Source organism: Pseudophryne corroboree, chromosome 1, assembly GCF_028390025.1.
Source record: "Pseudophryne corroboree isolate aPseCor3 chromosome 1, aPseCor3.hap2, whole genome shotgun sequence".
Classification (NCBI taxonomy): domain Eukaryota; kingdom Metazoa; phylum Chordata; class Amphibia; order Anura; family Myobatrachidae; genus Pseudophryne; species Pseudophryne corroboree.
In genome coordinates this window covers 1,077,208,428-1,077,235,274 of record NC_086444.1, presented here as the reverse complement: position 1 = coordinate 1,077,235,274, position 26,847 = coordinate 1,077,208,428, and the positions used below count along the sequence as shown (strand labels likewise).

Sequence of the window (26,847 nt, the reverse complement as noted above, 5' to 3'; positions counted from 1 at the left end):
AATCTCTTTCTGCGAGGTACACTGGATTCCACATGGAATAACATCGGGGGTGTAGAGTTAGATCTTGATCCGAGGCACCAACAGGCTAAAGCTTTGACGGTTCCCAGGATGCACTTGCACCGCCTCCTCTATAGACCCGCCTCCAGGCACTGGAGCTTAGTTTTGTTAACCAGTCCAATGCAGTAGCAGGTAAGAGAGACGGTAGATGTTAGTCACATAGAACCACATTCTCACAATAGGAGAAGGGACTAGCGGCTAATGCCAATGCCATATAAACCCAAAGAAGCTAAGTGCGTCAGGGTGGGCGCCCTGTGTAATCCAGTGTACCTCGCAGAAAGAGATTTAACCATGGTAAGTCTACCATAAATCTCCTTTTCTGCAGCGGGGCACACTGGTATTCCACAGGGAACAACATCGGGATGTCCTAAAGCAGTTCCTCATGGGAGGGGACGCACTGTAGCGGGCACAAGAACCCAGGGTCCAAAGGAAGCATCCTAGGAGGCGGCAGTATCAAAAGCATAGAACATGATGAACGTGTTCACAAAGGACCACGTAGCCACCTTGCACAATTGTTCCGCGGACGCGCCGCGGCGGGCCGCCCAAGAAGGTCCAACAGACCGAGAAGAACGGGCTTTGATAGTAGCAGGAGCTGGGAGCCAAGTCTGCGCATAGGCTTGTGCAATCACCATTCGAATCCATCTGGCCAAGGTTTGCTTATTCGCAGGCCAGCCACGTTTGTGAAAACCAAACTGTACAAAAAGTAAATCTGACCTCCTGATAGAGGCAGTCCTTTTCACATAAATGCGGAGAGCCCGTAACACATTCAAAGACCTTTCTTTGGAGGACAAACCAGAAGAGATGAAGGCCGGAACCACAATCTCCTGGATAAGGTGAAATAACCTGGGCGAGTTTGAAGAACTGCCCGGTCACGGTGAAAAATCAGATAGGGTGGGCGACACGACAAAGCGCCTAAGTCCGACACCCTCCTAACAGAGGCAATAGCCAACAGAAACACGACCTTAAGCATAAGGCATTTAAGGTCCACAGACTCAACAGGTTCAAATGGAGACTCTTGCAGGGCATTTAAGACGACCGACAGATCCCATAGAGCCACAGGAGGGACATAGGGAGGTTGAATCCATAGAACACCCTGAGTGAAAGTGTGAACGTCAGGAAGAGACATAACTTTTCTCTGAAACCACACCGAAAAGGCAGAGATATGAACCTTGAGCGAGGCCAGACAAAGGCCCAAGTCTAGGCCTTGTAGAAAAGCCAAAAGTCTGGAAGTTTTGAACGTATATGCATCATAATTCTTAGCAGCACACCATGTGAAGTAAGAATTCCAGACCCTGTAATAAATCCGAGCCGACGCAGGTTTACAGGCTTTCAATATAGTTTGAATAACCACCTCACAGAATCCTTTTGCTCTCAGGAGTAATGCTACAAGAGCCACGCCATCAAAGCCAGTCTGGCCAGGCTGGGTAGACACAAGGGCCCTGAACGAGGAGGTCTGGTCGTTGAGGAAGTAGAAGAGGACGCTCGATCGATAGACCCTGCAGGTCTAAGAACCAATGCCGTCTGGGCCACGCTGGAGCAACTAGAAGTAGTATTCCTCCTTCTTGCTTGATTTTCCGTATTACCCTGGGCAGGAGTGACACTGGATGGAACACGCATGGCAGCCGAAAGATCCATGGAATTGCCAGTGCGTCCACGAACGCTGCTTGAGGATTCCTTGTCCTTGCTCCAAAAACCGGAACCTTGTGATTGTGTCGAGATGCCATCAGGTCTACATCTGGTAGGCCCCACTTGTCCACTAGGAGTTGAAAGACTTCGGGATGAAGACTCTACTCTCCGGCGTGCACGTCCTGACAACTGAGGAAGTCCGCTTCCCAGTTGAGGAATCCTGGAATAAACACTGCCGATATAGCTGGCAGATTCCGCCCATTGGAGGATTTTTGACACTTCCATCATTGCCATGCGGCTTCGCGTGCCGCCTTGATGATTTATGTATGCCACCGTGGTGGCATCTAATTGTACTTGCACAGGCCTGTTCTGTACCAGAGGCAGGGCCAGTGTCAACACACTAAACACTGCCCGCAATTCCAGAATGTTTATCGGGAGGAGAGATTCCTCCCTGGTTCACCGACCCTGGAGAGTGTGTTGCTCCAACACTGCGCGCCAACCTCGCAGACTGACATCCGTTGTCAGGAGGACCCAGTTGGAGATCCAGAAGGGACGGCCCCTGCTCAACTGTTGGTTCTGTAGCCACAAGCTCAGTGACAGACGAATCTCCGGAGTCAAGAAGATCATTTGAGATCTGATCCGGTGAGGCAGGCCGTCCCATTTGGAAAGGATTAACCTCTGCAGAGGGCGGGAATGAAATTGAGCGTACTCTACCATGTCGAAAGCCTACATTCTGAGGCCTAGTACTTGCATCGCTGAGTGTATCGACACTCTCTGGCGAGAGAGGAAGCATCTGATCTTGTCCTGAAGTTTCAGGACCTTCTCCGGGAGACAGAAACAGTCTTTGGCTGTGTGTGTCCAGCAGCGCCCCCAGGTGCACCATGCTCCAGGCAGGGACCAGCGAGGACTTCTTCCAATTGATGAGCCACCCGTGGGCTTGAAGGAAGTTAACTGACATCTACAGTTACAGAAAGGCGTGAAAATCTGATCCTGCTCAAGTGGGCGCCACCTATTATTGTGCTACCATCACACAAGAGAAATGAATGAAAATATACATTCCTTAAAGTTGTTCCATAAATTTTTCCATCCACATCGAGTTATTGCATATTATCCACTCCACATGTGGGAAGAAAACAAACTTTCATGTGTAGTACAGTAAAATTTAATTACAATTCACAGAGATAAAACAACAAAAATTCTGATGTTCCACGGTGATGTCCCTAGGGGACTGAACAATTACCAGATGCGATGGAGAACTGGTAGTTAACAGCTCTCAAATACAGCTCTTATTATTTATCCGAAGAAAGTCCACCCGGGTAGGCAAAACTCCGGAAAAGAAGATCGATATGGCCTCTGCCCAGCACCCCCGGGACAGCTCCGGAAACCTAAATCCTCTGACACAATAAACCAACGCGTTTCAACCCTTTTAATTTGGGTCTTTTTCAAGGCAGAGTGTCAGAGTGTGATCCCTACAATCCTTATAAATGTGGTTTATCCAATCACAAACTTCCGTCAGTGACGCAAATTTACCGCCTTTTTTCCTATTCTCACTCATTGCCAAGAAGTGCGTCTCGTCCTCCTTAGATGACGCTATCAATAGGTCCGTCCTCAATGTGCCTCCTACCGGAAGCGCGTCATCCGTGGTGCCCGCTGATCCTGACCGGAAGTGCGTCATCTGTATTGTCCGCTAGTCATGACCGGAAGTAGCCCGGCGACGCATACTTCCGTTCTATAATGCGTCCTGGCGGGAGTGTCCCACAGTTCATTTAAACAGCCTGGCGGAAATGGTCAAGCAGCAAATGTAAACATAACGCTTTGTTCACTCAAATCCACATTTAGTCCTTTAAAAAAAACCTAATATGAAAAATATATGATAAAACGGAGCATTAATAAAGGAATAGCAGCATGGAATAGATAATACATGTTCACTAAAAACTTATTTTGATAAAATACACATTTGATCTTTTACTAAATATATCAGTGGTGAAACAAAACAATTAGTATGGAGATAGCAGCATAAAGTGGACACACAGTAATATAAATAGACTAAAATGCCTGTTTATAAAAACCACCAGCCAGGATTAAGGACCAGCAAGTCCGAAACGCGTTGGAAAGGAATTAACGAGAGAAGCCCTGACGTCATCCCGCCTGCGCCAAACGGGTGTGGAGACGAGAGTGCGTGTACCAGCATCGGGACCAGCCGGCAGGACGCGATCCACAATAAAAGAACCAAAGTCTGGACGTGACTGAAGGTAGGCAGCACTAGGGAAAGAGAGATAGATAGGTTTCCCCACTGCAGCCGCAGTACGGACCGCAGCTCCGGCATCTATAAAGGGACTCCCGCACAGGACTTTTACATCAGCACAAAAGTGCTGTAAACATTACTCACTAACCAATTCTTTTTTTCACAGGTGTTTGCATTTTTTTATTTATTTTTAATTTGATATTATTATTATTTGGTACAATTTTATTTAGCGCTCCTCTTATTTCGTTTTAATATCCTTTCTATATCCACACATTTCAAATCTTTTTTGAAGTTCACAAGCTTGTTGTTTATAGGTACTGTCCTCCGTACAGTTCCTTTTAGTGCGTTTGAACTGACCTAGCGGGATGGAATTGAGCCAGTTTGCATGGTTGCAACTACTATATTCTATGTAGGCTATTGAGTCTGTTTGTTTTGTGAACGTCCTAGTCTGTATCTGGTTATTGTCCACAAATACCGTTATATCTAAAAAATCAATCTTTTGTACATCGATGTTGAATGTAAATTCAATATTTAAATTATTTGTATTAAGATAAAGGCAGAAGTCATCAAGATTCTCACGACTCCCCCTCTATATAAAAAATACATCATCGATGTAACGTTTCCAGGACACCAGGCTCGCTCCAAATGGATTGTTGTGCCAAATAACAGCCTCCTCCCATTGGCCCATAAAAATATTGGCATAACTCGGAGCGAACCTGGTGCCCATGGCAGTGCCGACCTTTTGTAGGTAAAAATTTGCATTACAAATAAAATAGTTATTTGATAAAATGAATAAAATACCTTCCTTAATAAAATCCTGAACCTGTTCCTCCAAAGTGCTATTCCTTAAATGTGTAGTAACTGCCTGTAATCCTGCCTCATGGTTAATAATAGAATATAGAGATTTAACATCAGCTGTGACTAAAAACATATTCTCCTCCCACTGGACTGTGGTAAGGAAATTTAAAAAATCTTTAGTATCTTTTAGGTGGGAGGCATTCTGTAAAACTAGTGGTTGCAGGAAAAAATCAATGTACTCCGATAAGTTAGCAGTGACGGAGTCTATCCCCGACACAATAGGTCTCCCTGGGGGATGTGTGGCATTTTTGTGGACCTTTGGGAGTAAGTAAAGTGCTGGCGTGACTGGTTTGGCAGTGAACAAAAATTTAGCCTCCTTTTCTTCTAAAACTCCTAAGTCCTCATACCTTTTGATTAATGATTGTAACTCTGTAATAATTCTCTCTGTTGGATCTGATTTGAGTCTGAAGTATGTGTTTTTGTCGTTAACATGTTCCTCTCTCTCTTTAATGTACCAACTTTTGTCCATCACTACAACCCCCCCGCCCTTATCGGCGGGTTTGATAATAAGTTCTGGATTGAGTTTCAAGTTTTTCAGAGCCACTCGTTCTTTGAACGTTAAGTTGAAACTAATTGCTGAAGGCTTAATTTCTCTTAAATCTTCCTTAATTATTTCACAGAAAGTGTCGACAAAATTGCCCTTTACATGGGCAGGGAAAAAGATGAATTTTGGTTTAAATGGAGTTTTACTGGGAACTAAATTCTCATCTGTAGATCCTTCATCCCTACTCAAAAATAATTTTTTAATGCAAAGCTTGCGTTCAAATTTCGAAATATCAATGAACGTCTCAAATTTATTGATAACGGTAGCAGGGGCATATTTTAATCCCTTTTTCAGAACTTTCATCTCATCTTTAGTTAAAACATGGGAACTTATGTTAAAAATCTTAACTCCCTTTTCAATCTGGTTCACATTTTCAGCAGCTGGCTTTATGTTCTTTTTTCTCCTGCTTTTTTTCCTCTTTTTCCTACTCGGTTCTTTTTTAATTGCTCCCCCTCCCTTACCCCTCCTGGTTTTGTATTTTATCTCCATCTCAGATCTTGTCTCTCCCTCCCTAAAAAACGTGTCATTCCCTCTCTACCATTAAAAACTTCAAATCTATTATTGGTCTCTATGGGAGTATGATCTCTATTCCTGCGTGTTTGATGCCGATCCCAATCATTACCTCCTCTCTCTCTTCTGTTGTCCCTATTATTTCTATTTTCTTGATTACCATCGTTCCTCCAGCCCCATTGTCTATCACCTTTAGGGTAATGGATATTTTGTTCTCTATACCTATTTGATCTGTTTTGATTCTGACTATACTGAAATGTCCTTTTTTGAGGGGATATTCTACTATCATATTCATTGTTATATTCATTGGGCTTACTGGGTTCATATGTACACTTTAAAAAATACAGAAAGGCGTGAAAATCTGATCCTGCTCAAGTGGGCGCCACCTATTATTGTGCTACCATCACACAAGAGAAATGAATGAATGAAAATATACATTCCGCCAGGCTGTTTAAATGAACTGTGGGACACTTCCACCAGGACGCATTATAGAACGGAAGTATGCGTCGCCGGGCTACTTCCGGTCATGACTAGCGGACACTACAGATGACGCACTTCTGGTCAGGATCAGCGGGCACCACGGATGACGCGCTTCCGGTAGGAGGCACATTGAGGACGGACCTATTGATAGCGTCATCTAAGGAGGACGAGACGCACTTCCTGGCAATGAGTGAGAATAGGAAAAAAGGCGGGAAATTTGCGTCACTGACGGAAGTTTGTGATTGGATAAACCACATTTATAAGGATTGTAGGGATCACACTCTGACACACTGCCTTGAGAAAGACCCAAATTAAAAGGGTTGAAACGCGTTGGTTTATTGTGTCAGAGGATTTAGGTTTCCGGAGCTGTCCCGGAGGTGCTGGGCGGAGGCCAGATCGATCTTCTTTTCCGGAGTTTTGCCTACCCGGGTGGACTTTCTTCGGATAAATAATAAGAGCTGTATTTGAGAATTGTTAACTACCAGTTCTCCATCGCATCTGGTAATTGTTCAGTCCCCTAGGGACATCACCGTGGAACATCAGAATTTTTGTTGTTTTATCTCTGTGAATTGTAATTACATTATACTGTACTACACATGAAAGTTTATGTTTTCTTCCCACATGTGGAGTGGATAATATGCAATAACTCGATGTGGATGGAATCATTTATGGAACAACTTTAAGGAATGTATATTTTCATTCATTTCTCTTGTGTGATGGTAGCACAATAATAGGTGGCGCCCAATTGAGCAGGATCAGATTTTCACGCATTTCTGTATCTTTTAAAGTGTTTGAAGAGTCACTTTTTTCCTGATTTCTGCTTTACTAGGTTGCCTGTACTTGCTTGCGCAGGGATTTATTGCCTAAATACCCTTTCTTTGCATATTGACATCTCCAGTTGACTGAGGAGGACATCTTGGGAGTTCGCCAGAATCAGCAAGTTGTCCAGATATGGCAAGATTCTGATTCCCTGTCGACAGAGAAAAGCCGTCATCACGGGCATTACCTTGGTGAAAATCTGAGGTGCCGTAGCCAGTCCAAATGACAGAGCCTGGAATTGAAAATGAAGGTTGCCAATAGCAAACCGCAGATACTGCTGATGCGAAATGGCAAAAGGTATGTGCAGGTAAGCATCCTGTATGTCCAGGTATACCATATAGTCCTCAGTTTCCATAGGGAATTTGGACACTCTTACAAACTTGTTCAATGATTTCAGGTCGAGGATAGGCCGGAAAGACCCATTCGGTTTCGGAACTAGAAACCGGGTCGAATAGTATCCCCTGCCTCTCTGGGACAGAGGTACCGGCATTATCACTCCTGTTTCCAGGAGGGATTGAACAACCAAGTGTACAGCTTGCGCTTTCAACAGATATGAGGGGATAACCGTTGAACAGAACTGGCGAGGGGGACATCTTTAGAAAGAGATTGCATAACCGTGAGAGACAACTTCCTGTACCCAGGCGTCTGAAGTGGTCTTTAACCAGGCCTGGACGAACTGCAGAAGTCGGCCTCCCACCCTGGGGTCCCCCAGGGGGAAACCCGCCTCATCATGCAGCAGGCTTGTCTTGCTTGGAAGCAGGCTGACGGGCGGCACAGGATTGTTTATATTTGGGCTTAGTGAGTTTTGGAAATACGAGCCTGTCTCGGGTATGCCTGACCTTTTGGTTTACTTGCAGGTCGAAAGGAACGAAAAGTGGTACTCTTAGCCTTCTGAGCAGAAGGATTAGTACTTGGGAGAAATGCAGTCTTGGCCGTCACCAAGTCAGTCACAATCTTATTCAGATCTTCCCCAAACAGGATGTCTCCCTTGAAAGGGAGTACTTCCAAGGTCTTCTTAGAGTCCAGGTCCACTTTCCGGGGCCTCAACCACAGAAACCGACGGGCCAGGATAGACGTAGTAGAAGCCTTGGCCGCCATGACCCCTGCATCAGAGGCCACCTCCTGAACATTATAAGAGGCTGTGGTAATATACAACAGATATTGTCTGGCAGCGTCAGAAAAATCCTGAGGTAGCTCCTCCTCAATTGCCTGAACCCATGCTTCAATTCCTTTTGCAGCCCAAGAGACAGCCATAGTAGGTCTACGTACAGCACCGGTAAGAGTGTAAATAGACTTCAGGCATCCCTCTGCACGCTTATCAGTCGGTTCCTTTAGTGAGGTGACAGTGGTGACAGGCAGAATAGAGGACACCACAAGACGGGCGATATGAGAGTCCATCGGCAGTGGAATATCCCACTTGTTGCTCAAGTCCGCAGGGATAGGATAACGAGCTATCATCTTTTTAGACAGGAAAAACTTATTTCCTGGAGATGACCAGGATTCCTGACGTATGTCAATTAAGAGATCAGAATGTGGTAAAACTACTTTTGCAACCTTCTGATGTTTAAACTTATCAGGTTTCTTAGATGTAACAGGAGGCTCAGTGTCATCATCAATTTGGAGAATCAGCTTGATAGCCTCCACAAGGTCAGGAAAATCAACCTGGGTTGCAGATTCCTCATCAGAAGCAACTGTATCAGTGTCTGACAGATCAGTATATTCCCCACCTTCATCTGAAGAATTATCCGAAATATTACTGTATTGTGAGGAAGAAATGGACCGCTTAGATGACCCCAGAGGGACGTGGGGTGGACTTTTGTCTAACCAAAGTCTGATTTAATTGATGTAACTCGGCAGACAAAGAATCAGCCCATGGCGGATTAACTACAGGGACAATATGTGGCTGTAATGGCACAGGAGGCCCCACAGGGGACGTGAGACATGTTACAAACATAGTCAGCATATTTGAAAAAGCTGCCCAAGGTGGGTCTTGATTGACCACAAGTGCCACAGATGGACTGGGAGATGTATGACCCCCAGAGCCTGAACCAGCAGCTAACACTTCACCCACTGGTGAATCCATGACGACAGCACTGCATGATGCAGAAGCATCCGCGTATGTGTAGCAGACATCATGTGGGATGTAGCCTTAGGATGTAATAGTACAATATAGCCAGACAAACACAAAAACACCAGCAAATAATCCCCTGTGATTTGTGACGGTAAATACAGAGCACAAACAGAGGATATAAGTGGTGTGGGGTGACTGAAAAACACAGTGAGAAATACAAACAGTATACCCTGTGTAGCAGTATATATTATATTAGACCCTGACGCACCTAGTTCCCCAGGGTACAGAATATAGTGATCGCAAACGTGTGATACACAAGAATGGAATCCACACAGCAGCTATAGGCACACGCAGTCACAGGTACAATGCAGGAATTATTACATATAAACAATAAAACTGCACTGGACTAGTAATTACATATAGGTATGTATGTATACAGATATAACAATGCACACTAAACAATGGATGCATATCACAGAATACTTGTACTAAATATTCAGATAGCAGTACACTTGTTCTTAACTAACACTGTCTAAAATGACATGTAAAATACTTAAGTGTCTGTAAATGCACAGCGCTGATGATACAGGCGGCTTTACAGAGGACACAGTGCCCAGCAGTCCCAGAGAACAGCCCAGCTATGTAATGGTGCCAAAATATCTTCAGGGAGTGAGGGAGAGAGAGAGATGCAGCTCCAGGGCAGAAACACCAGCAGTAGATGGCGCCCGGAGCTGGGGGAGTTGCTACAGGGCAGCGCCTTATCCCCTTTGCTGGACTTCACCACCGGGTACTGTGGAGCCTTTTGCAAATGGATTTTAATAAATCCGACCTGTGTTCCTTGCCCTGGTGGATAGAGTGGGGTCCCTGTGCGACAGTGTCCACGCCAGCGGCGCGGTTCCTCTCCTGGGACCGCGACAGGATTGCAATTTACCTTACCTCCCCCCTTCAAGTACAGCCACGTGATCCAAGAGAATAACAGCGGTGGTGTGCCTGAAGAAAAACGGTCGTCTCCGCTGCAAGTACCCGGTAACCAGGCCGCGGGAGTATGCAGCGCCGCTGAGGGAGGTGATGGAGCCGCAGCACAGCATGTCATAAAGACATATAAAGTGCAGCGGCCCTTGAAGTCTTCTAAAAAAGCTCTTTGCAGGGCTGTCTAGCGCAGCCCCACCTGTTAGTGACCTGCACTGCAGGCATCAACTTACAAACTGAGCTCCAGTGCCTGGAGGCGGGGCTATAGAGGAGGCGGTGCAGTGCATCCTGGGAACAGTCAAAGCTTTAGCCTGTTGGTGCCTCGGATCAAGTTCCAACTCTACACCCCCAATATTATTCCCTGTGGAATACTAGTGTACCCCATTGCAGAAATTCAAGATTTTATTTTTTTTAAATCTGGCTAAAAAGGCGAAAGAAAGAGGCCCTATACGAGTGACTCGCACCACACATCATTGTGCTTAGTGTGCTACTTTTTATCTAGCCATTTGTGGCAAGAAATAGTAATCCTAATTAAAGTACACTCTTAGCTATTTAGTACACTTAGAGGCGAATTCAATTGTACCCGATCATTTTTTGGTGGTAAAAAACTTTCCTTTAGTGCAAACGCAATTTCCTCATAATTAAAAACGCTTTTACCGCAGGTAAAAAAAAAAAAATCTTCATTTTTGGGCCAAAACACTTAGGTTCCCAGATCCATGTGTTTTCACAATTGCAAAAAAAAATAAGATTTTACTTACCGATAAATCTATTTCTCGTAGTCCGTAGAGGATGCTGGGACTCAGTCAGGACCATGGGGATTAGCGGCTCCGCAGGAGACAGGGCACAAAAATAAAAGCTTTAGGACTAGGTGGTGTGCACTGGCTCCTCCCCCTATGACCCTCCTCCAAGCCTCAGTTAGGATACTGTGCCCGGACGAGCGTACACAATAAGGAAGGATTTTGAATCCCGGGTAAGACTCATACCAGCCACACCAATCACACCGTACAACTTGTGATCTGAACCCAGTTAACAGTATGACAAACGTAGGAGCCTCTGAACAGACGGCTCACAACAATAACAACCCGATTTTTTTTGTAACAATAACTATGTACAAGTATTGCAGACAATCCGCACTTGGGATGGGCGCCCAGCATCCACTACGGACTACGAGAAATAGATTTATCGGTAAGTAAAATCTTATTTTCTCTGACGTCCTAGTGGATGCTGGGACTCCGTCAGGACCATGGGGATTATACCAAAGCTCCCAAACGGGCGGGAGAGTGCGGATGACTCTGCAGCACCGAATGAGAGAACTCCAGGTCCTCTTTAGCCAGGGTATCAAATTTGTAGAATTTTACAAACGTGTTCTCCCCCGACCACGTAGCTGCTCGGCAGAGTTGTAATGCAGAGACCCCTCGGGCAGCCGCCCAAGATGAGCCCACCTTCCTTGTGGAATGGGCCTTGATAGATTTAGGCTGTGGCAGGCCTGCCACAGAATGTGCAAGTTGAATTGTGCTACAAATCCAACGAGCAATCGTCTGCTTAGAAGCAGGAGCACCCAGCTTGTTGGGTGCATACAGTATAAACAGCGAGTCAGATTTTCTGACTCCAGCCGTCCTTGAAATATATATTTTCAATGCCCTGACAACGTCCAGCAACTTGGAATCCTCCAAATCGCTAGTAGCCGCAGGCACCACAATAGGCTGGTTCAGGTGAAACGCTGAAACCACCTTAGGCAGAAACTGAGGACGCGTCCGCAGTTCTGCCCTGTCCGATGGAAAATCAGATATGGGCTTTTATACGATAAAGCCGCCAATTCTGACACTCTCCTGGCTGAAGCCAGGGCCAGTAGCATGGTTACTTTCCATGTAAGATATTTCAAATCCACCGATTTGAGTGGCTCAAACCAATGGGATTTGAGAAAATCCAAAACTACATTAAGATCCCACGGAGCCACTGGGGGCACAACCGGGGGCTGTATATGTAGTACTCCTTTTACAAAAGTCTGGACTTCAGGAACTGAAGCCAATTCTTTCTGGAAGAAAATCGACAGGGCCGAAATTTGAACCTTAATGGACCCCAATTTGAGGCCCATAGACAATCCTGTTTGCAGGAAATGTAGGAATCGCCCCAGTTGAAATTCCTCCGTCGGGGCCTTCCTGGCCTCACACCACTCAACATATTTTCTCCAAATGCGGTGATAATGTTGTGCAGTCACCTCCTTCCTGGCTTTTACCAGGGTAGGGATGACCTCTTCCGGAATGCCTTTTTCCCTTAGAATTCGGCGTTCAACCGCCATGCCGTCAAACGCAGCCGCGGTAAGTCTTGGAATAGACACGGTCCCTGCTGAAGCAGGTCCCGTCTTAGAGGTAGAGGCCACGGATCTTCCGTGAGCATCTCCTGAAGTTCCGGGTACCAAGTTCTTCTTGGCCAATCCGGAGCCACGAGTATCGTTCTTACTCCCCTTTGCCGTATAATTCTCAGTACTTTTGGTATGAGAGGCAGAGGAGGAAACACATACACTGACTGGAACACCCACGGTGTTACCAGAGCGTCCACAGCTATTGCCTGAGGGTCTCTTGACCTGGCGCAATACCTGTCCAGTTTTTTGTTGAGGCGGGACGCCATCATATCCACCTTTGGCTTTTCCCAACGGTTCACAATCATGTGGAAGACTTCTGGATGAAGTCCCCACTCTCCCGGGTGTAGATCGTGTCTGCTGAGGAAGTCCGCTTCCCAGTTGTCCACTCCCGGAATGAACACTGCTGACAGTGCTATCACATGATCTTCCGCCCAGCGAAGAATCCTTGCAGCTTCTGCCATTGCCCTCCTGCTTCTTGTGCCGCCCTGTCTGTTTACGTGGGCGACTGCCGTGATGTTGTCCGACTGGATCAACACCGGCTGACCCTGAAGCAGGGGTTTTGCCAGGCTTAGAGCATTGTAGATCGCTCTTAGCTCCAGTATATTTATGTGAAGAGACATCTCCAGGCTTGACCACACTCCCTGGAAGTTTCTTCCCTGTGTGACCGCTCCCCAGCCTCTCAGACTGGCATCCGTGGTCACCAGGACCCAGTCCTGTATGCCGAATCTGCGGCCCTCTAACAGATGAGCACTCTGCAACCACCACAGAAGAGACACCCTTGTCCGTGGAGACAAAGTTATCCGCTGATGCATCTGCAGATGCGATCCGGACCATTTGTCCAGCAGATCCCACTGAAAAGTTCGTGCGTGGAATCTGCCGAATGGAATCGCTTCGTAAGAAGCCACCATTTTTCCCAGGACTCTTGTGCATTGATGCACAGACACTTTTCCTGGTTTTAGGAGGTTCCTGACAAGTTCGGATAACTCCCTGGCTTTCTCCTCCGGAAGAAACACCTTTTTCTGAACCGTGTCCAGAATCATTCCCAGGAACAGCAGACGTGTCGTCGGGGTCAAATGAGATTTTGGAAAATTCAGAATCCACCCGTGCTGTTGCAGCACTACTTGGGTTAGTGCTACTACGTCCCCCAGCTGTTCTCTGGACCTTGCCCTTATCAGGAGATCGTCCAAGTAAGGGATAATTAATACGCCTTTTCTTCGCAGAAGAAACATCATTTCGGCCATTACCTTGGTAAAGACCCGAGGTGCCGTGGACAATCCAAACGGCAGCGTCTGAAACTGATAATGACAGTTTTGCACCACGAACCTGAGGTACCCTTGATGTGAAGGGCAAATTGGGACATGCAGGTAAGCATCCTTGATGTCCAGGGACACCATAAAGTCCCCTTCTTCCAGATTCGCTATCACTGCTCTGAGTGACTCCATCTTGAACTTGAATTTTTGTATGTACAGGTTCAAAGATTTCAGATTTAGAATAGGTCTTACCGAGCCGTCCGGCTTCGGTACCACAAATAGTGTGGAATAATACCCCTTTCCCTGTTGTAGGAGGGGTACCTTGACTATCACCTGCTGAGAATACAGCTTGTGAATGGCTTCCAATACCGTCGCCCTGTCTGAGGGAGACGTTGGCAGAGCAGACTTTAGGAACCGGCGAGGGGGAGACTTCTCGAATTCCAACCTGTAACCCTGAGATACTACCTGCAGGATCCAGGGGTCCACCTGTGAGTGAGCCCACTGTGCGCTGAAATTCTTGAGTCGACCCCCCACCGCCCCTGAGTCCGCTTGTAAAGCCCCAACGTCATGCTGAGGGCTTTGCAGAAGCCGGGGAGGGCTTCTGCTCCTGGGAGGGAGCTGCTTGGTGCACTCTCTTACCCTTTCCTTTGCCTCGGGGCAGATATGACTGTCCTTTTGCCCGCTTGTTCTTATAGGAACGAAAGGACTGCGGCTGAAAAGACGGTGTCTTTTTCTGTTGGGAGGGGACCTGAGGTAAAAAGGTGGATTTCCCGGCTGTTGCCGTGGCCACCAAATCCGATAGACCGACCCCAAATAATTCCTCCCCTTTATACGGCAATACTTCCATATGCCGTTTGGAATCCGCATCACCTGACCACTGTCGCGTCCATAAACTTCTTCTGGCAGATATGGACATCGCACTTACTCTCGATGCCAGAGTGCAAATATCCCTCTGAGCATCTCGCATATAAAGAAAAGCATCCTTTAATTGCTCTATAGTCAATAAAATACTGTCCCTATCCAGGGTATCAATATTTTCAGTCAGGGAATCCGACCAAACCACCCCAGCACTGCACATCCATGCAGAGGCGATGGCTGGTCGCAGTATAACACCAGTATGAGTGTATATACTTTTCAGGGTAGTTTCCAGCCTCCTATCAGCTGGATCCTTGAGGGCGGCCGTTTCAGGAGACGGTAACGCCACTTGTTTTGATAAGCGTGTGAGTGCCTTATCCACCCTAGGGGGTGTTTCCCAGCGCGCCCTAACCTCTGGCGGGAAAGGATATAATGCCAATAACTTCTTTGAAATTAGCAGTTTTCTATCGGGGTTAACCCACGCTTCATCACACACTTCATTCAATTCCTCTGATTCAGGAAAAACTACATGTAGTTTTTTCAGACCCCACATAATACCCCTTTTTGTGGTACTTGCAGTATCAGAGATATGCAAAGCCTCCTTCATTGCCGTGATCATAAAACGTGTGGCCCTACTGGAAAATACGTTTGTTTCTTCACCGTCGACACTAGATTCGGTGTCCGTGTCTGGGTCTGTGTCGACCGACTGAGGTAAAGGGCGTTTTACAGCCCCTGACGGTGTCTGAGACGCCTGGACAGGTACTAACTGGTTTGCCGGCCGTCTCATGTCGTCAACTGATTTTTGTAACGTGCTGACATTATCACGTAATTCCATAAACAAAGCCATCCATTCCGGTGTCGACTCCCTAGGGGGTGACATCACCATTACCGGCAATTGCTCCGCCTCCACACCAACATCGTCCTCATACATGTCGACACACACGTACCGACACACAGCAGACACACAGGGAATGCTCTTATCGAAGACAGGACCCCACTAGCCCTTTGGGGAGACAGAGGGAGAGTTTGCCAGCACACACCCAAGCGCTATAAATATATAGGAACAACCCTACAGAAGTGTTGTTTCCTTTATAGCAGCTTAATATATCAATATCGCCAAAAAAGTGCCTCCCCTCTCTGTTTTTTTTACCCTGTTTCTGTAGTGCAGTGCAGGGGAGAGTCCTGGGTGCCTTCCTCGCAGCGGAGCTGTGCAGGAAAATGGCGCTGTGTGCTGAGGAGATAGGCCCCGCCCCCTATTTCGGCGGGCTCTTCTCCCGGTGTTTGTGAGACCTGGCAGGGGTTAAATACATCCATATAGCCCCAGGGGCTATATGTGATGTATTTTTAGCCAGAACAAGGTATTATCATTGCTGCCCAGGGCGCCCCCCCCCAGCGCCCTGCACCCTCAGTGACCGCTGGTGTGAAGTGTGCTGACAACAATGGCGCACAGCTGCAGTGCTGTGCGCTACCTCATGAAGACTGAAAAGTCTTCTGCCGCCGGTTTCTGGACCTCTTCACTTTTCGGCATCTGCAAGGGGGTCGGCGGCGCGGCTCCGGGACCGGACTCCATGGCTGGGCCTGTGTTCGATCCCTCTGGAGCTAATGGTGTCCAGTAGCCTAAGAAGCCAATCCATCCTGCACGCAGGTGAGTTCACTTCTTCTCCCCTAAGTCCCTCGTTGCAGTGAGCCTGTTGCCAGCAGGACTCACTGAAAATAAAAAACCTAACAAAACTTTTACTCTAAGCAGCTCTTTAGGAGAGCCACCTAGATTGCACCCTGCTCGGACGGGCACAAAAACCTAACTGGGGCTTGGAGGAGGGTCATAGGGGGAGGAGCCAGTGCACACCACCTAGTCCTAAAGCTTTTATTTTTGTGCCCTGTCTCCTGCGGAGCCGCTAATCCCCATGGTCCTGACGGAGTCCCAGCATCCACTAGGACGTCAGAGAAATAAATGCACACATACACACACACAAATAATGGATTTTGTTTCCATTTTGAAAACAGTACTAAATCAGGGATAACTCTAAGGCATTTAGAAGGGAGCTAAGCCATTGCAAAGGCTGGCGTGGAGGACTTTGAGAAAAAGGAATGGTCAGTGACTATAATTTGCTTATTTGCACATGTAGGAAATTGTACTTTATCTTTAATCACCTTACTAGAAAATATGAACATTTAAACTGGATGGACCCATTTTTTTCATACAACAGCTTCATTCTGGATTACTTTGTTTTGTAGGTTTCTAGTTCTTACAAACAGGCTAAAATCTCAACTATATACAAAAATGGGTTAATAAATCCACCATTGAGTGGCCAAGTAAGTCTGTGATTCACTATCGTGTGGCCAAGTTAGTCTGTGATCAACTACTTTGTGGCCAGGTGAGTCTGTGATCCCCCATCATGTGGCCAAGTAAATCTATAATCCTCCATCGTGTGGCCAGGTGAGTCTGTGATTCCCCACAGTGTGGCCAGGTGAGTCTGTGATTCCCCATAGTGTGGCCAGGTGAGTCTGTGATCCCCCATAGTGTGGCCAAGACAGGGATTCCCCATCACATAGCTAAGCGAGTCTGTGATTCACCATTAAGGGGTATATGCAATTCACGGCGAATCGCGGCAAATTATCGCCGTTTTTTAATTCGACACAATTCGACAGGTGAATTCCGGCAGGTGGCTGCCGGAATTCACCATATTCAATGAAAAACGGATTCGACAGTCCCGCGGGCGAAAAACGGACGATTTGCCGGATTTTGCCCCGAATTAAAAAAACGGGAAAAACCCGGAAAAAAATGGCGTGGGGTCCCCCCTCCAAAGCATAACCAGCCTCGGGCTCTTCGAGCTGGTCCTGGTTATAAAAATGCGGGGACAAAATTGACATGGGATCCCCCGTATTTTTAAAACCAGCACCGGGCTCTGCGCCTGATGCTGGTGCAAAAAATACGGGGGACAAAAAGAGTAGGGGTCCCCCCGTATTTTATACACCAGCATCGGGCTCCACTAGCTGGACAGATAATGCCACAGCCGGGGGTCACTTTTATACAGCGCCCTGCGGCCGTGGCATTAAATATCCAACTAGTCACCCCTGGCCGGGGTACCCTGGGGGAGTGGGGACCCCTTCAATTAAGGGGTCCCCCCCCCCAGCCACCCAAGGGCCAGGTGTGAAGCCCGAGGCTGTCCCCCCCCCATCCAAAGGCTGCGGATGGGAGGCTGATAGCCTTGAGTAAAATTACAGAATATTGTTTTTTCCAGTAGTACTACAAGTCCCAGCAAGCCTCCCCGCAAGCTGGTACTTGGAGAACCACAAGTACCAGCATGCGGGAGAAAAACGGGCCCGCTGGTACCTGTAGTACTGCTGGAAAAAAAATACCCAAATAAAAACAGGACACACACACCGTGACAAGTACAACTTTATTACACACTGCCGACACACACATACTTACCTATGTTGACACGCCGACTGCCACAGTCTCCGACGATCCGAGGTACCTGTGAAAAAAATTAGACTCACCTCAATCCAGTGTCCGGGAGATAATCCACGTACTTGTTAAAAAAAAAACACGAACACCCGTACCATGCCGGACTGAAAGGGGTCCCATGTTGACACATCAGACCCATTTCCCCGAACGCCGGGACACCACGTGACTCCTGTCACTGAGGTCCCTTCAGCCAATCAGGAAGCGCTACTTCCGTGGCGCTCACCTGATTGGCTGTGCGCATGTGACCTCAGACAGCGCATCGCAAAGCCTCTCCCATTACTTTCAATGGTGGGAATTTTGCCGTCAGCGGTGGGGTTACCCGCGGTCAGCCGCTGACCGGCGGGTGACCCCACCGCTAGCCGCAAAGTTCCCACCATTGAATATAATGGAGAGGCTTTGCGATGCGCTGTCAGCTCAGACGCGCACAGAGCCAATCAGCAGAGTGCAAGGACGTTGCGCTCGCTGATTGGCTTACGAGACCTTTCAGTGACAGCTGTCACGGGGGGGGGGGGGGTCTCTCGGCATTCGTGGAAAGGGGTCCCATGTGTCAACATGGGACCCCTTTCAGTCCGTGTGGTACGGGTGTCCGGTTTGTTTTTTTGACAAGTTCGTGAATTTACCTCTGGACCATGGATGAGGTGAGTGTATTTATCTTTTCTTTTCAGGTACCCCTGGATTCTACTTGGAGAAGAGGACCGATGTCGGCGTGTGAACATAGGTAAGTATGTGTGTGTCGACGTATGAAATAAAGTTTTACTTTCACGGTGTCGGTCTCCTGTTTTTATTTGGGTATTTTCTTTTCAGTAGAACTACAGGTACCAGCGGGCCCGTTTTTCCACCCGCATGCTGGTACTTGTGGTTCTCCAAGTACCAGCTTGCGGGGGAGGCTTGCTGGGACTTGTAGTACTACTGGAAAAAACAATATTCTGACATTTTTCGCAAGGCTATCAGCCTCCCATCCGCAGCCCTTGGATGGGGGGGGGGACAGCCTCGGGCTTCGCCCTTGGGTGGCTGGGGGGGGGGGACCCCTTGATTGAAGGGGTCCCCACTCCCCCAGGGTACCCCGGCCAGGGGTGACTAGTTGGATATTTAATGCCACGGCCGCAGGGCGCTGTATAAAAGTGACCCCCGGCTGTGGCATTATCTGTCCAGCTAGTGGAGCCCGATGCTGGTGTATAAAATACAGGGGACCCCTACTCTTTTTGTCCCCCGTATTTTTTGCACCAGCATCAGGCGCAGAGCCCGGTGCTGGTTTTAAAAATACGGGGGAACCCCTGTCAATTTTTCCCCCGCATTTTTAGAACCAGCTCGAAGAGCCCGAGGCTGGTTATGCTTTGGAGGGGGGACCCCACGCCATTTTTTTCAGGGATTTTACCATTCCATCCAAAAAAAAATAAATATATTTTTAAAAATATATAAATAATACTTGTGCCTCCAAAAAAGACAAACCAAGTACCTAATCCCTTCTAATATAAATAGATATGATATTACCAAGAAAAAAAAACACAAAAAAAAACATGTTTTAAATTTTTTTTATTAGTTTCACCCTCCAAAGTGTGGCGGATTGAAAATGACGAATTTACGGTCTAAAAGCACTGTTGTCGAATTTCCAAACTTCCATTGAATAGGCTTTGGTCGAATTGCAGCATGTGTATCATTGCAAAAAAGTCGAATTTGTCAAAAGTCGAATTTCAAAAAGTCGAATTTTGAAAGTCCGTTTTTTTGTCGGAAAGTACTGAATTGCATTGTCGAATTTTTTTTTTTTGGCGAAAAATTCCCAAAATTCGACAATTTCGGGAATTCGACCGCAATTGCATATACCCCTAAGTGGCCAAGTAAGCTGCTGATCAACTCTCTATTACTTTATCGATCATAAGTAAATTTATATAAGTTAAGCAGTTTTTTCCCCCAGTAGGATCCACCAAACTAACTGCATGTCTGAGATAGAAATACACTCAACCAATAAACAGCTATTCATGACTTTAATAAACTGTATTTTGCAAGATCTCCATAAACCCTATGATTGCGTACATTATTATGCTTACCTTCTGTAGCAAACTGCTCCAGATGTTTTAGTGTAATTTCTTTGTACTTTGATGTTTCAGCCAGACGGTCATAAATTACTGTATCCTATTTTTATCCAAAAGAAAACAGCATAAACTATATTTGCAGAATACATACAGATACAAGTAATTGCCAATCAGCATGGGGGGAAGTTACATAAACGTAGCTAAATTAACTACAAGACAGAAAGGAACACTAACCACAGAAACGTCTGTTCTTATCTGTGCCCATTACAGAAATGTATACGGAACATAATGTCATAGACCTTATATGCATAACGGGCACATTAATATGTAGCAATATATGGTGAAACATGTAGAGAATGTAAAAAAAACATTTCATACCATACCAAAAAGCTACTTTGTGGACATTTGTTTTTACAAGCAGCTAAATAACTGAAAAAACTGAATTTACAAAGAACTATTGTATTGTGAGATAATAATCAGATTAATAATGAAGGACTAGCACAAAAGATAATGAGGAAAAGAAAGCAAATAATGGAACTGTACAAATGGTGAAGCTCTCTAAGTTAGCTTAGTATAGTACCATCAACAAAACTGTAAGCCTCTTCATCACAATATCCTGCCTCATCTATCTTCTTGTTGCTGGTACCTACTTCTATCCCAATAATGCTGAAAGATTGTTCTTCCTCTCTCATGGCTCCACTTAGCATACTCTTATGGGGGTCAGTATGATTTACCGACAGGCACAATACCTACAGTCAAAATACTGACACGGTCAAAATACTGACATTCATTATGCAGACATGTTCAAAATGCTGACATAGTCAGAATCCGACATTTGAAATGCTGACATGTCAAAATACAGACGTGAGTTTTCTGTGTTTTTTGTGTCAATGTCGACATAGGTTGACATGGACACAGTCTAAGTGTACCGCTGCGCTCGCAATGCTTCGGGCACACTATTATATTTCCCCTCCAGGTCCACTGGGATGGTAAAGTATGAACGGGTCTGAAACGGGTCAAAAATTCCTAAAAAAAAAGCAAAAAAAAAAAGCAAAAAAAAAAAAAAAAAAGCATGGCAGCATTTTGACATGTCAGCATTTCAAATGTCGGTATTGTGAACATATCGGCATAATGAATGTCGGTATTTTGATCGTGTCGGTATTTTGACTGTAGGTTAATGGCGGTCAAGATTATGACTGTCGATAAATCAACGGCTTCCCCTCTTACTCATCATATCCTCCAGAATCTAATACAAACCACTCACCCTCCTGTACAAAGCGCTCATTATCACCATCACCTTTACCAAGCACTGCCCTGCTGTCTCATACTTCAACACTCAGGGGCAGATTTATTAAGCCTGGTGAAGTGATAAAGTGGAAGGTGATAACGCACAGCCAGTCAGCTCCTAACTGTCATTTTTCAAACCCAGCCTGTAACATGGAAGTTAGGAGCTGAACTGGTGCGTTGTCACCTTCCACTTTATCACTTCACCAGGCTTAATAAATCTGCCCCCCACTCATCAGCTGTACCCTAGTCCAAAGCAGCATGTAAACCCTTGGAAGCAGGGCCATCTCCATCTTTGTGCGACGGTCACACACCTAATTGCTGCCTTGCCTATCACTGTGTTTTATGAACACTATTCCCATTACTCTTCAGTGCTGTACACTACTGTGGCACTTAAATAATTATAATAGGCAAATTGTGATAAACACTTTATACCTGAAAAACTGTACTACAAAATACAAAGGCAAGACTGAAATATATAGGTTTAGAGTTCCTTCTATACTTTTAATTTGTATATAAACAGCTGTTAGGCTGGAAGCAAATAGTTTTACAAAGACTTTTCATTGTCCTTTCTGGTCTTCTAAAAAATCCCGTGGACTCTATTGAATCCAGTGTGCAAGCTTGTATCAACAATATAGGCATGTTCCTTTCTCCTGAATAAAAGCAACAATAGGAATGTTCCTTTCTCCTGAATAAGGGGCAGATATATTAACCTGGAGAAGGCATAAGAAAGTGATAAACCAGTGATATGTGCAAGGTGATAACGCACCAGCCAATCAGATCCTAACTGTTAATTTACATATTGGAGCTGATTGGCTGGTGCCTTTATCACCTTGCACATATCACTGGTTTATCACTTCCTTATGCCTTATCCAGGTTAATACATCTGCCCCTAACTTCCACAGCACTGATATAAACAATGCAAGCAAATATTTATCTGTACACAGTGTAGCTGAACCACTATTCATAAGAATGAAGCCTACTGACTCCTTTAGGAACCAGTTACACCAATGAGAAGTGCCTGAGTGATGCCCATAGTTTCTAGTGAATTGACAGACTTCATTCTCATGAATACCGATAAGCCCACAGGACTGCTGCTACTGCCGGTAAGTGACAGAAACGCTTAAAAAAATAAGAATTTACTCACCGGTAATTCTATTTCTCGTAGTCCGTAGTGGATGCTGGGGACTCCGTAAGGACCATGGGGAATAGACGGGCTCCGCAGGAGACTGGGCACTCTAAAAGAAAGATTAGGTACTATCTGGTGTGCACTGGCTCCTCCCTCTATGCCCCTCCTCCAGACCTCAGTTATGGAAACTGTGCCCGGAAGAGCTGACACTACAAGGAAAGGATTTGGAATCCAGGGTAAGACTCATACCAGCCACACCAATCACACCGTATAACTTGTGATAACCATACCCAGTTAACAGTATGAACAACAACTGAGCCTCAATCAACGGATGGCTCATAACAATAACCCTTTAGTAAGCAATAACTATATACACGTATTGCAGAAGAAGTCCGCACTTGGGACGGGCGCCCAGCATCCACTACGGACTACGAGAAATAGAATTACCGGTGAGTAAATTCTTATTTTCTCTGACGTCCTAGTGGATGCTGGGGACTCCGTAAGGACCATGGGGATTATACCAAAGCTCCCAAACGGGCGGGAGAGTACGGACGACTCTGCAGCACCGAATGAGCAAACTCAAGGTCCTCCTCAGCCAGGGTATCAAACTTGTAGAACTTAGCAAATGTGTTTGAACCCGACCAAGTAGCAGCTCGGCAAAGCTGTAAAGCCGAGACCCCTCGGGCAGCCGCCCAAGAAGAGCCCACCTTCCTTGTGGAATGGACTCTTACTGATTTTGAATGCGGCAATCCAGCCGCAGAGTGAGCCAGCTGAATCGTGCTACAGATCCAGCGAGCAATAGTCTGCTTCGAAGCAGGAGCGCCAACCTTGTTGGCTGCATACAGAATAAACAGCGAGTCAGACTTTCTGACTCCCGCCGTTCTGGAAACATAAATTTTCAAAGCCCGGACTACGTCCAGCAACTTGGAATCCTCCAAGTCCCTATTAGCCGCAGGCACCACAATAGGTTGGTTCAAATGAAACGATGATACCACCTTAGGGAGAAATTGGGGACGAGTCCTCAATTCTGCCCTGTGCATATGGAAGATCAGATAGGTTCTTTTACATGACAAAGCCGCCAATTCTGACACACGCCTAGCCGAAGCTAAGGCCAATAGCATGACCACTTTCCACGTGAGATATTTTAGCTCCACGGTCTTAAGTGGCTCAAACCAGTGGGATTTCAGGAAATCCAACACAACGTTAACATCCCAAGGTGCCACTGGTGGCACAAAAGGAGGCTGAATATGCAGCACTCCCTTTACAAACGTCTGAACCTCAGGCAGTGAAGCCAGTTCTTTTTGAAAGAAAATGGATAGGGCCGAGATCTGAACCTTTATGGACCCTAATTTGAGGCCCATAGTCACACCTGACTGTAGGAAATGCAGAAAACTACCCAACTGGAAGTCCTCTGTAGGGGCCCTCCTGGCCTCACACCAAGCAACATATTTCCGCCATATGCGGTGATAATGCTTTGCTGTCACATCCTTCCTAGCTCTTACCAGAGTAGGAATTACTTCATCCGGTATACCCTTTTCCGCTAGGATCCGGCGTTCAACCGCCATGCCGTCAAACGCAGCCGCGGTAAGTCTTGGAACAGACAGGGCCCCTGCTGCAACAGGTCCTGTCTGAGAGGCAGAGGCCATGGGTCCTCTGTGACCATCTCTTGAAGTTCTGGGTACCAAGTCCTTCTTGGCCAATCCGGAACAATGAGTATAGTTCTCACTCCTCTTTTTCTTACTATTCTCAGTACCTTGTGTATGAGAGGAAGAGGAGGAAACACATATACCGACTGGAACACCCACGGAGTTACCAGTGCGTCCACAGCTATCGCCTGAGGGTCCCTTGACCTGGCGCAATATTTTTTTAGCTTTTTTTTAGGCGGGACACCATCATGTCCACTTGTGGCCGTTCCCACCGATTTGCAATCTGCTCGAAGACTTCTTAATGAAGTCGTCACTCTCCCGGGTGGAGGTCGTGCCTGCTGAGGAAGTCTGCTTCCCAGTTGTCCACTCCCGGAATGAACACTGCTGACAGTGCTTGTACGTGATTCTCCGCCCAACGAAGAATCCTTGTGGCTTCCGCCATCGCCACCCTGCTTCTTGTGCCGCCCTGTCGGTTTACATGGGCGACTGCCGTGATGTTGTCTGACTGAATCAGCACTGGTTGGTCTCGAAGCAGGGGCTCTGCTTGACTCAGGGCGTTGTATATGGCCCTTAATTCCAGTATGTTTATGTGCAGACGAGTCTCCTGACTTGACCACAGCCCCTGGAAGTTTCTTCCCTGAGTGACTGCCCCCCATCCGCGGAGGCTTGCATCCGTGGTCACCAGGACCCAGTTCTGAATGCCGAACCTGCGGCCCTCGAGAAGATGAGCACTCTGCAGCCACCACAGAAGAGACACCCTGGCCCTCGGGGACAGGGCGATCAGCCGATACATCTGAAGATGCGATCCGGACCACCTGTCCAACAGATCCCACTGAAAGATCCTGGCATGGAACCTGCCGAAAGGAATGGCTTCGTATGACGCTACCATCTTTCCCAGGACTCGCGTGCAGTGATGCACCGGCACCTGCTTTGGTTTCAGGAGATCCCTGACCATGGTCACTAACTCCTGAGCCTTCTCCTCCGGGAGAAATACCTTCTTCTGTTCTGTGTCCAGAATCATGCCCAGGAAGGGCAGATGCGTCGTAGGAATCAGCTGCGACTTTGGAATATTCAGAATCCAGCCGTGGCGTAGCAACACTTCCTGAGAGTGCGCTACGCTGACCAACAACTGCTCTCTGGACCTCGCCTTTATGAGGAGATCGTCCAAGTACGGGATAACTAACTCCTTGCTTCCGGAGAAGTACCATCATCTCCGCTATTACCTTGGTAAAGACTCTCGGTGCCATGGATAGACCAAACGGCAACGTCTGGAATTGGTAATGACAGTCCTGTACCACAAACCTGAGGTACTCCTGGTGAGGCGGATAAATGGGGACATGCAAGTACGCATCCTTGATGTCCAGAGATACCATAAAATCCCCCTCTTCCAGGCTGGCAATGACCGCTCTGAGCGATTCCATTTTGAACCTGAACTTTTTCATGTAAATGTTCAAGGATTTTAAATTTAGACTGGATCTTACCGAACCGTCCGGTTTCGGTACCACAAACAGTGTGGAATAGTAACCCCTTCCCTGCTGAAGGGGGGGTACCATTATTATCACTTGCTGGAGGTACAGCTTGTGAATAGCCGTCAGGACTATCTCCCTCCCCGTGGGAGAAGCTGGCAAGGCGGATTTTAGGTAACGGTGAGGGGGCGTCACTTCGAATTCCAGCTTGTATCCCTGAGATACAATTTGTATAGCCCAAGGATCCACTTGTGAGCGAACCCACTGGTTGCAGAAATTTCGGAGACGCGCCCCCACCACTCCTGGCTCCGCCTGTGGAGCCCCAGCGTCATGCGGTGGACTTAGTGGAAGCAGGGGAGGACTTTTGTTCCTGAGAACTGGCTGCATGGTGCAGCTTCTTTCCTCTACCCCTGCCTCTGGCAAGAAAGGATGCACCTCTGACTCTCTTGCTTTTTTGAGAACGAAAGGACTGCATTTGGTAATACGGTGCTTTCTTAGGCTGTGAGGAAACCTGTGGCAAGAAAGTCGACTTTCCAGCTGTCGCTGTGGATACGAGGTCCGAGAGACCGTCCCCAAACAATTCCTCACCCTTATAAGGCAAAACCTCCAGGTGTTTTTTAGAGTCGGCATCCCCTGTCCATTGCAGAGTCCATAAGACCCTCCTGGCAGAAATGGACATTGCATTTATTCGAGAGCCCAGTAGGCAAATGTCCCTCTGGGCATCCCGCATATATAAGACGACGTCTTTAATATGGCTAAGTGTTAGCAATACGGTATCCCTGTCCAGGGTATCCAACCCCTCTGACAGAGTATCTGTCCATGCTGCAACAGCACTGCACATCCAAGCTGAAGCAATAGCCGGTCTCAGTAGAGTACCAGAGTGTGTATACACAGACTTCAAGATACCTTCCTGCTTCCTATCCGCAGGTTCCTTTAGGGCGGCCGTATCCTGAGACGGCAGGGCCACTCTTTTAGATAAGCGCGTCAGGGCCTTGTCAACCCTAGGGGAGGATTCCCAGCGTAACCTATCCGTTGGCGGGAAAGGGTACGCCATTAGTATTCTCTTGGGAATCACCACTTTCTTATAAGGGGAAGACCACGCTTCTTCACATAACTCATTTAATTAATGTGACGGGGGAAAAGTCACTGGCTGCTTTTTCTCCCCAAACATATTTAC

The 26,847-nt window shown here is 46.8% G+C and overlaps 1 protein-coding gene across 9 annotated transcripts in view; it reads right to left on the bottom strand.

Annotated features, from left to right (window-relative positions):
- Positions 1-26,847, bottom strand: part of ATP8A1 (ATPase phospholipid transporting 8A1) — a 613,161-nt gene that overhangs the window by 201,434 nt on the left and 384,880 nt on the right. For all 9 annotated transcript variants that reach the window (XM_063920998.1, XM_063921003.1, XM_063920996.1 and 6 more), the window contains one exon: positions 20,161-20,245. In XM_063920998.1, the coding sequence (XP_063777068.1) occupies positions 20,161-20,245 (85 nt within the window). The remainder of the gene's footprint in view (positions 1-20,160; positions 20,246-26,847) is intronic.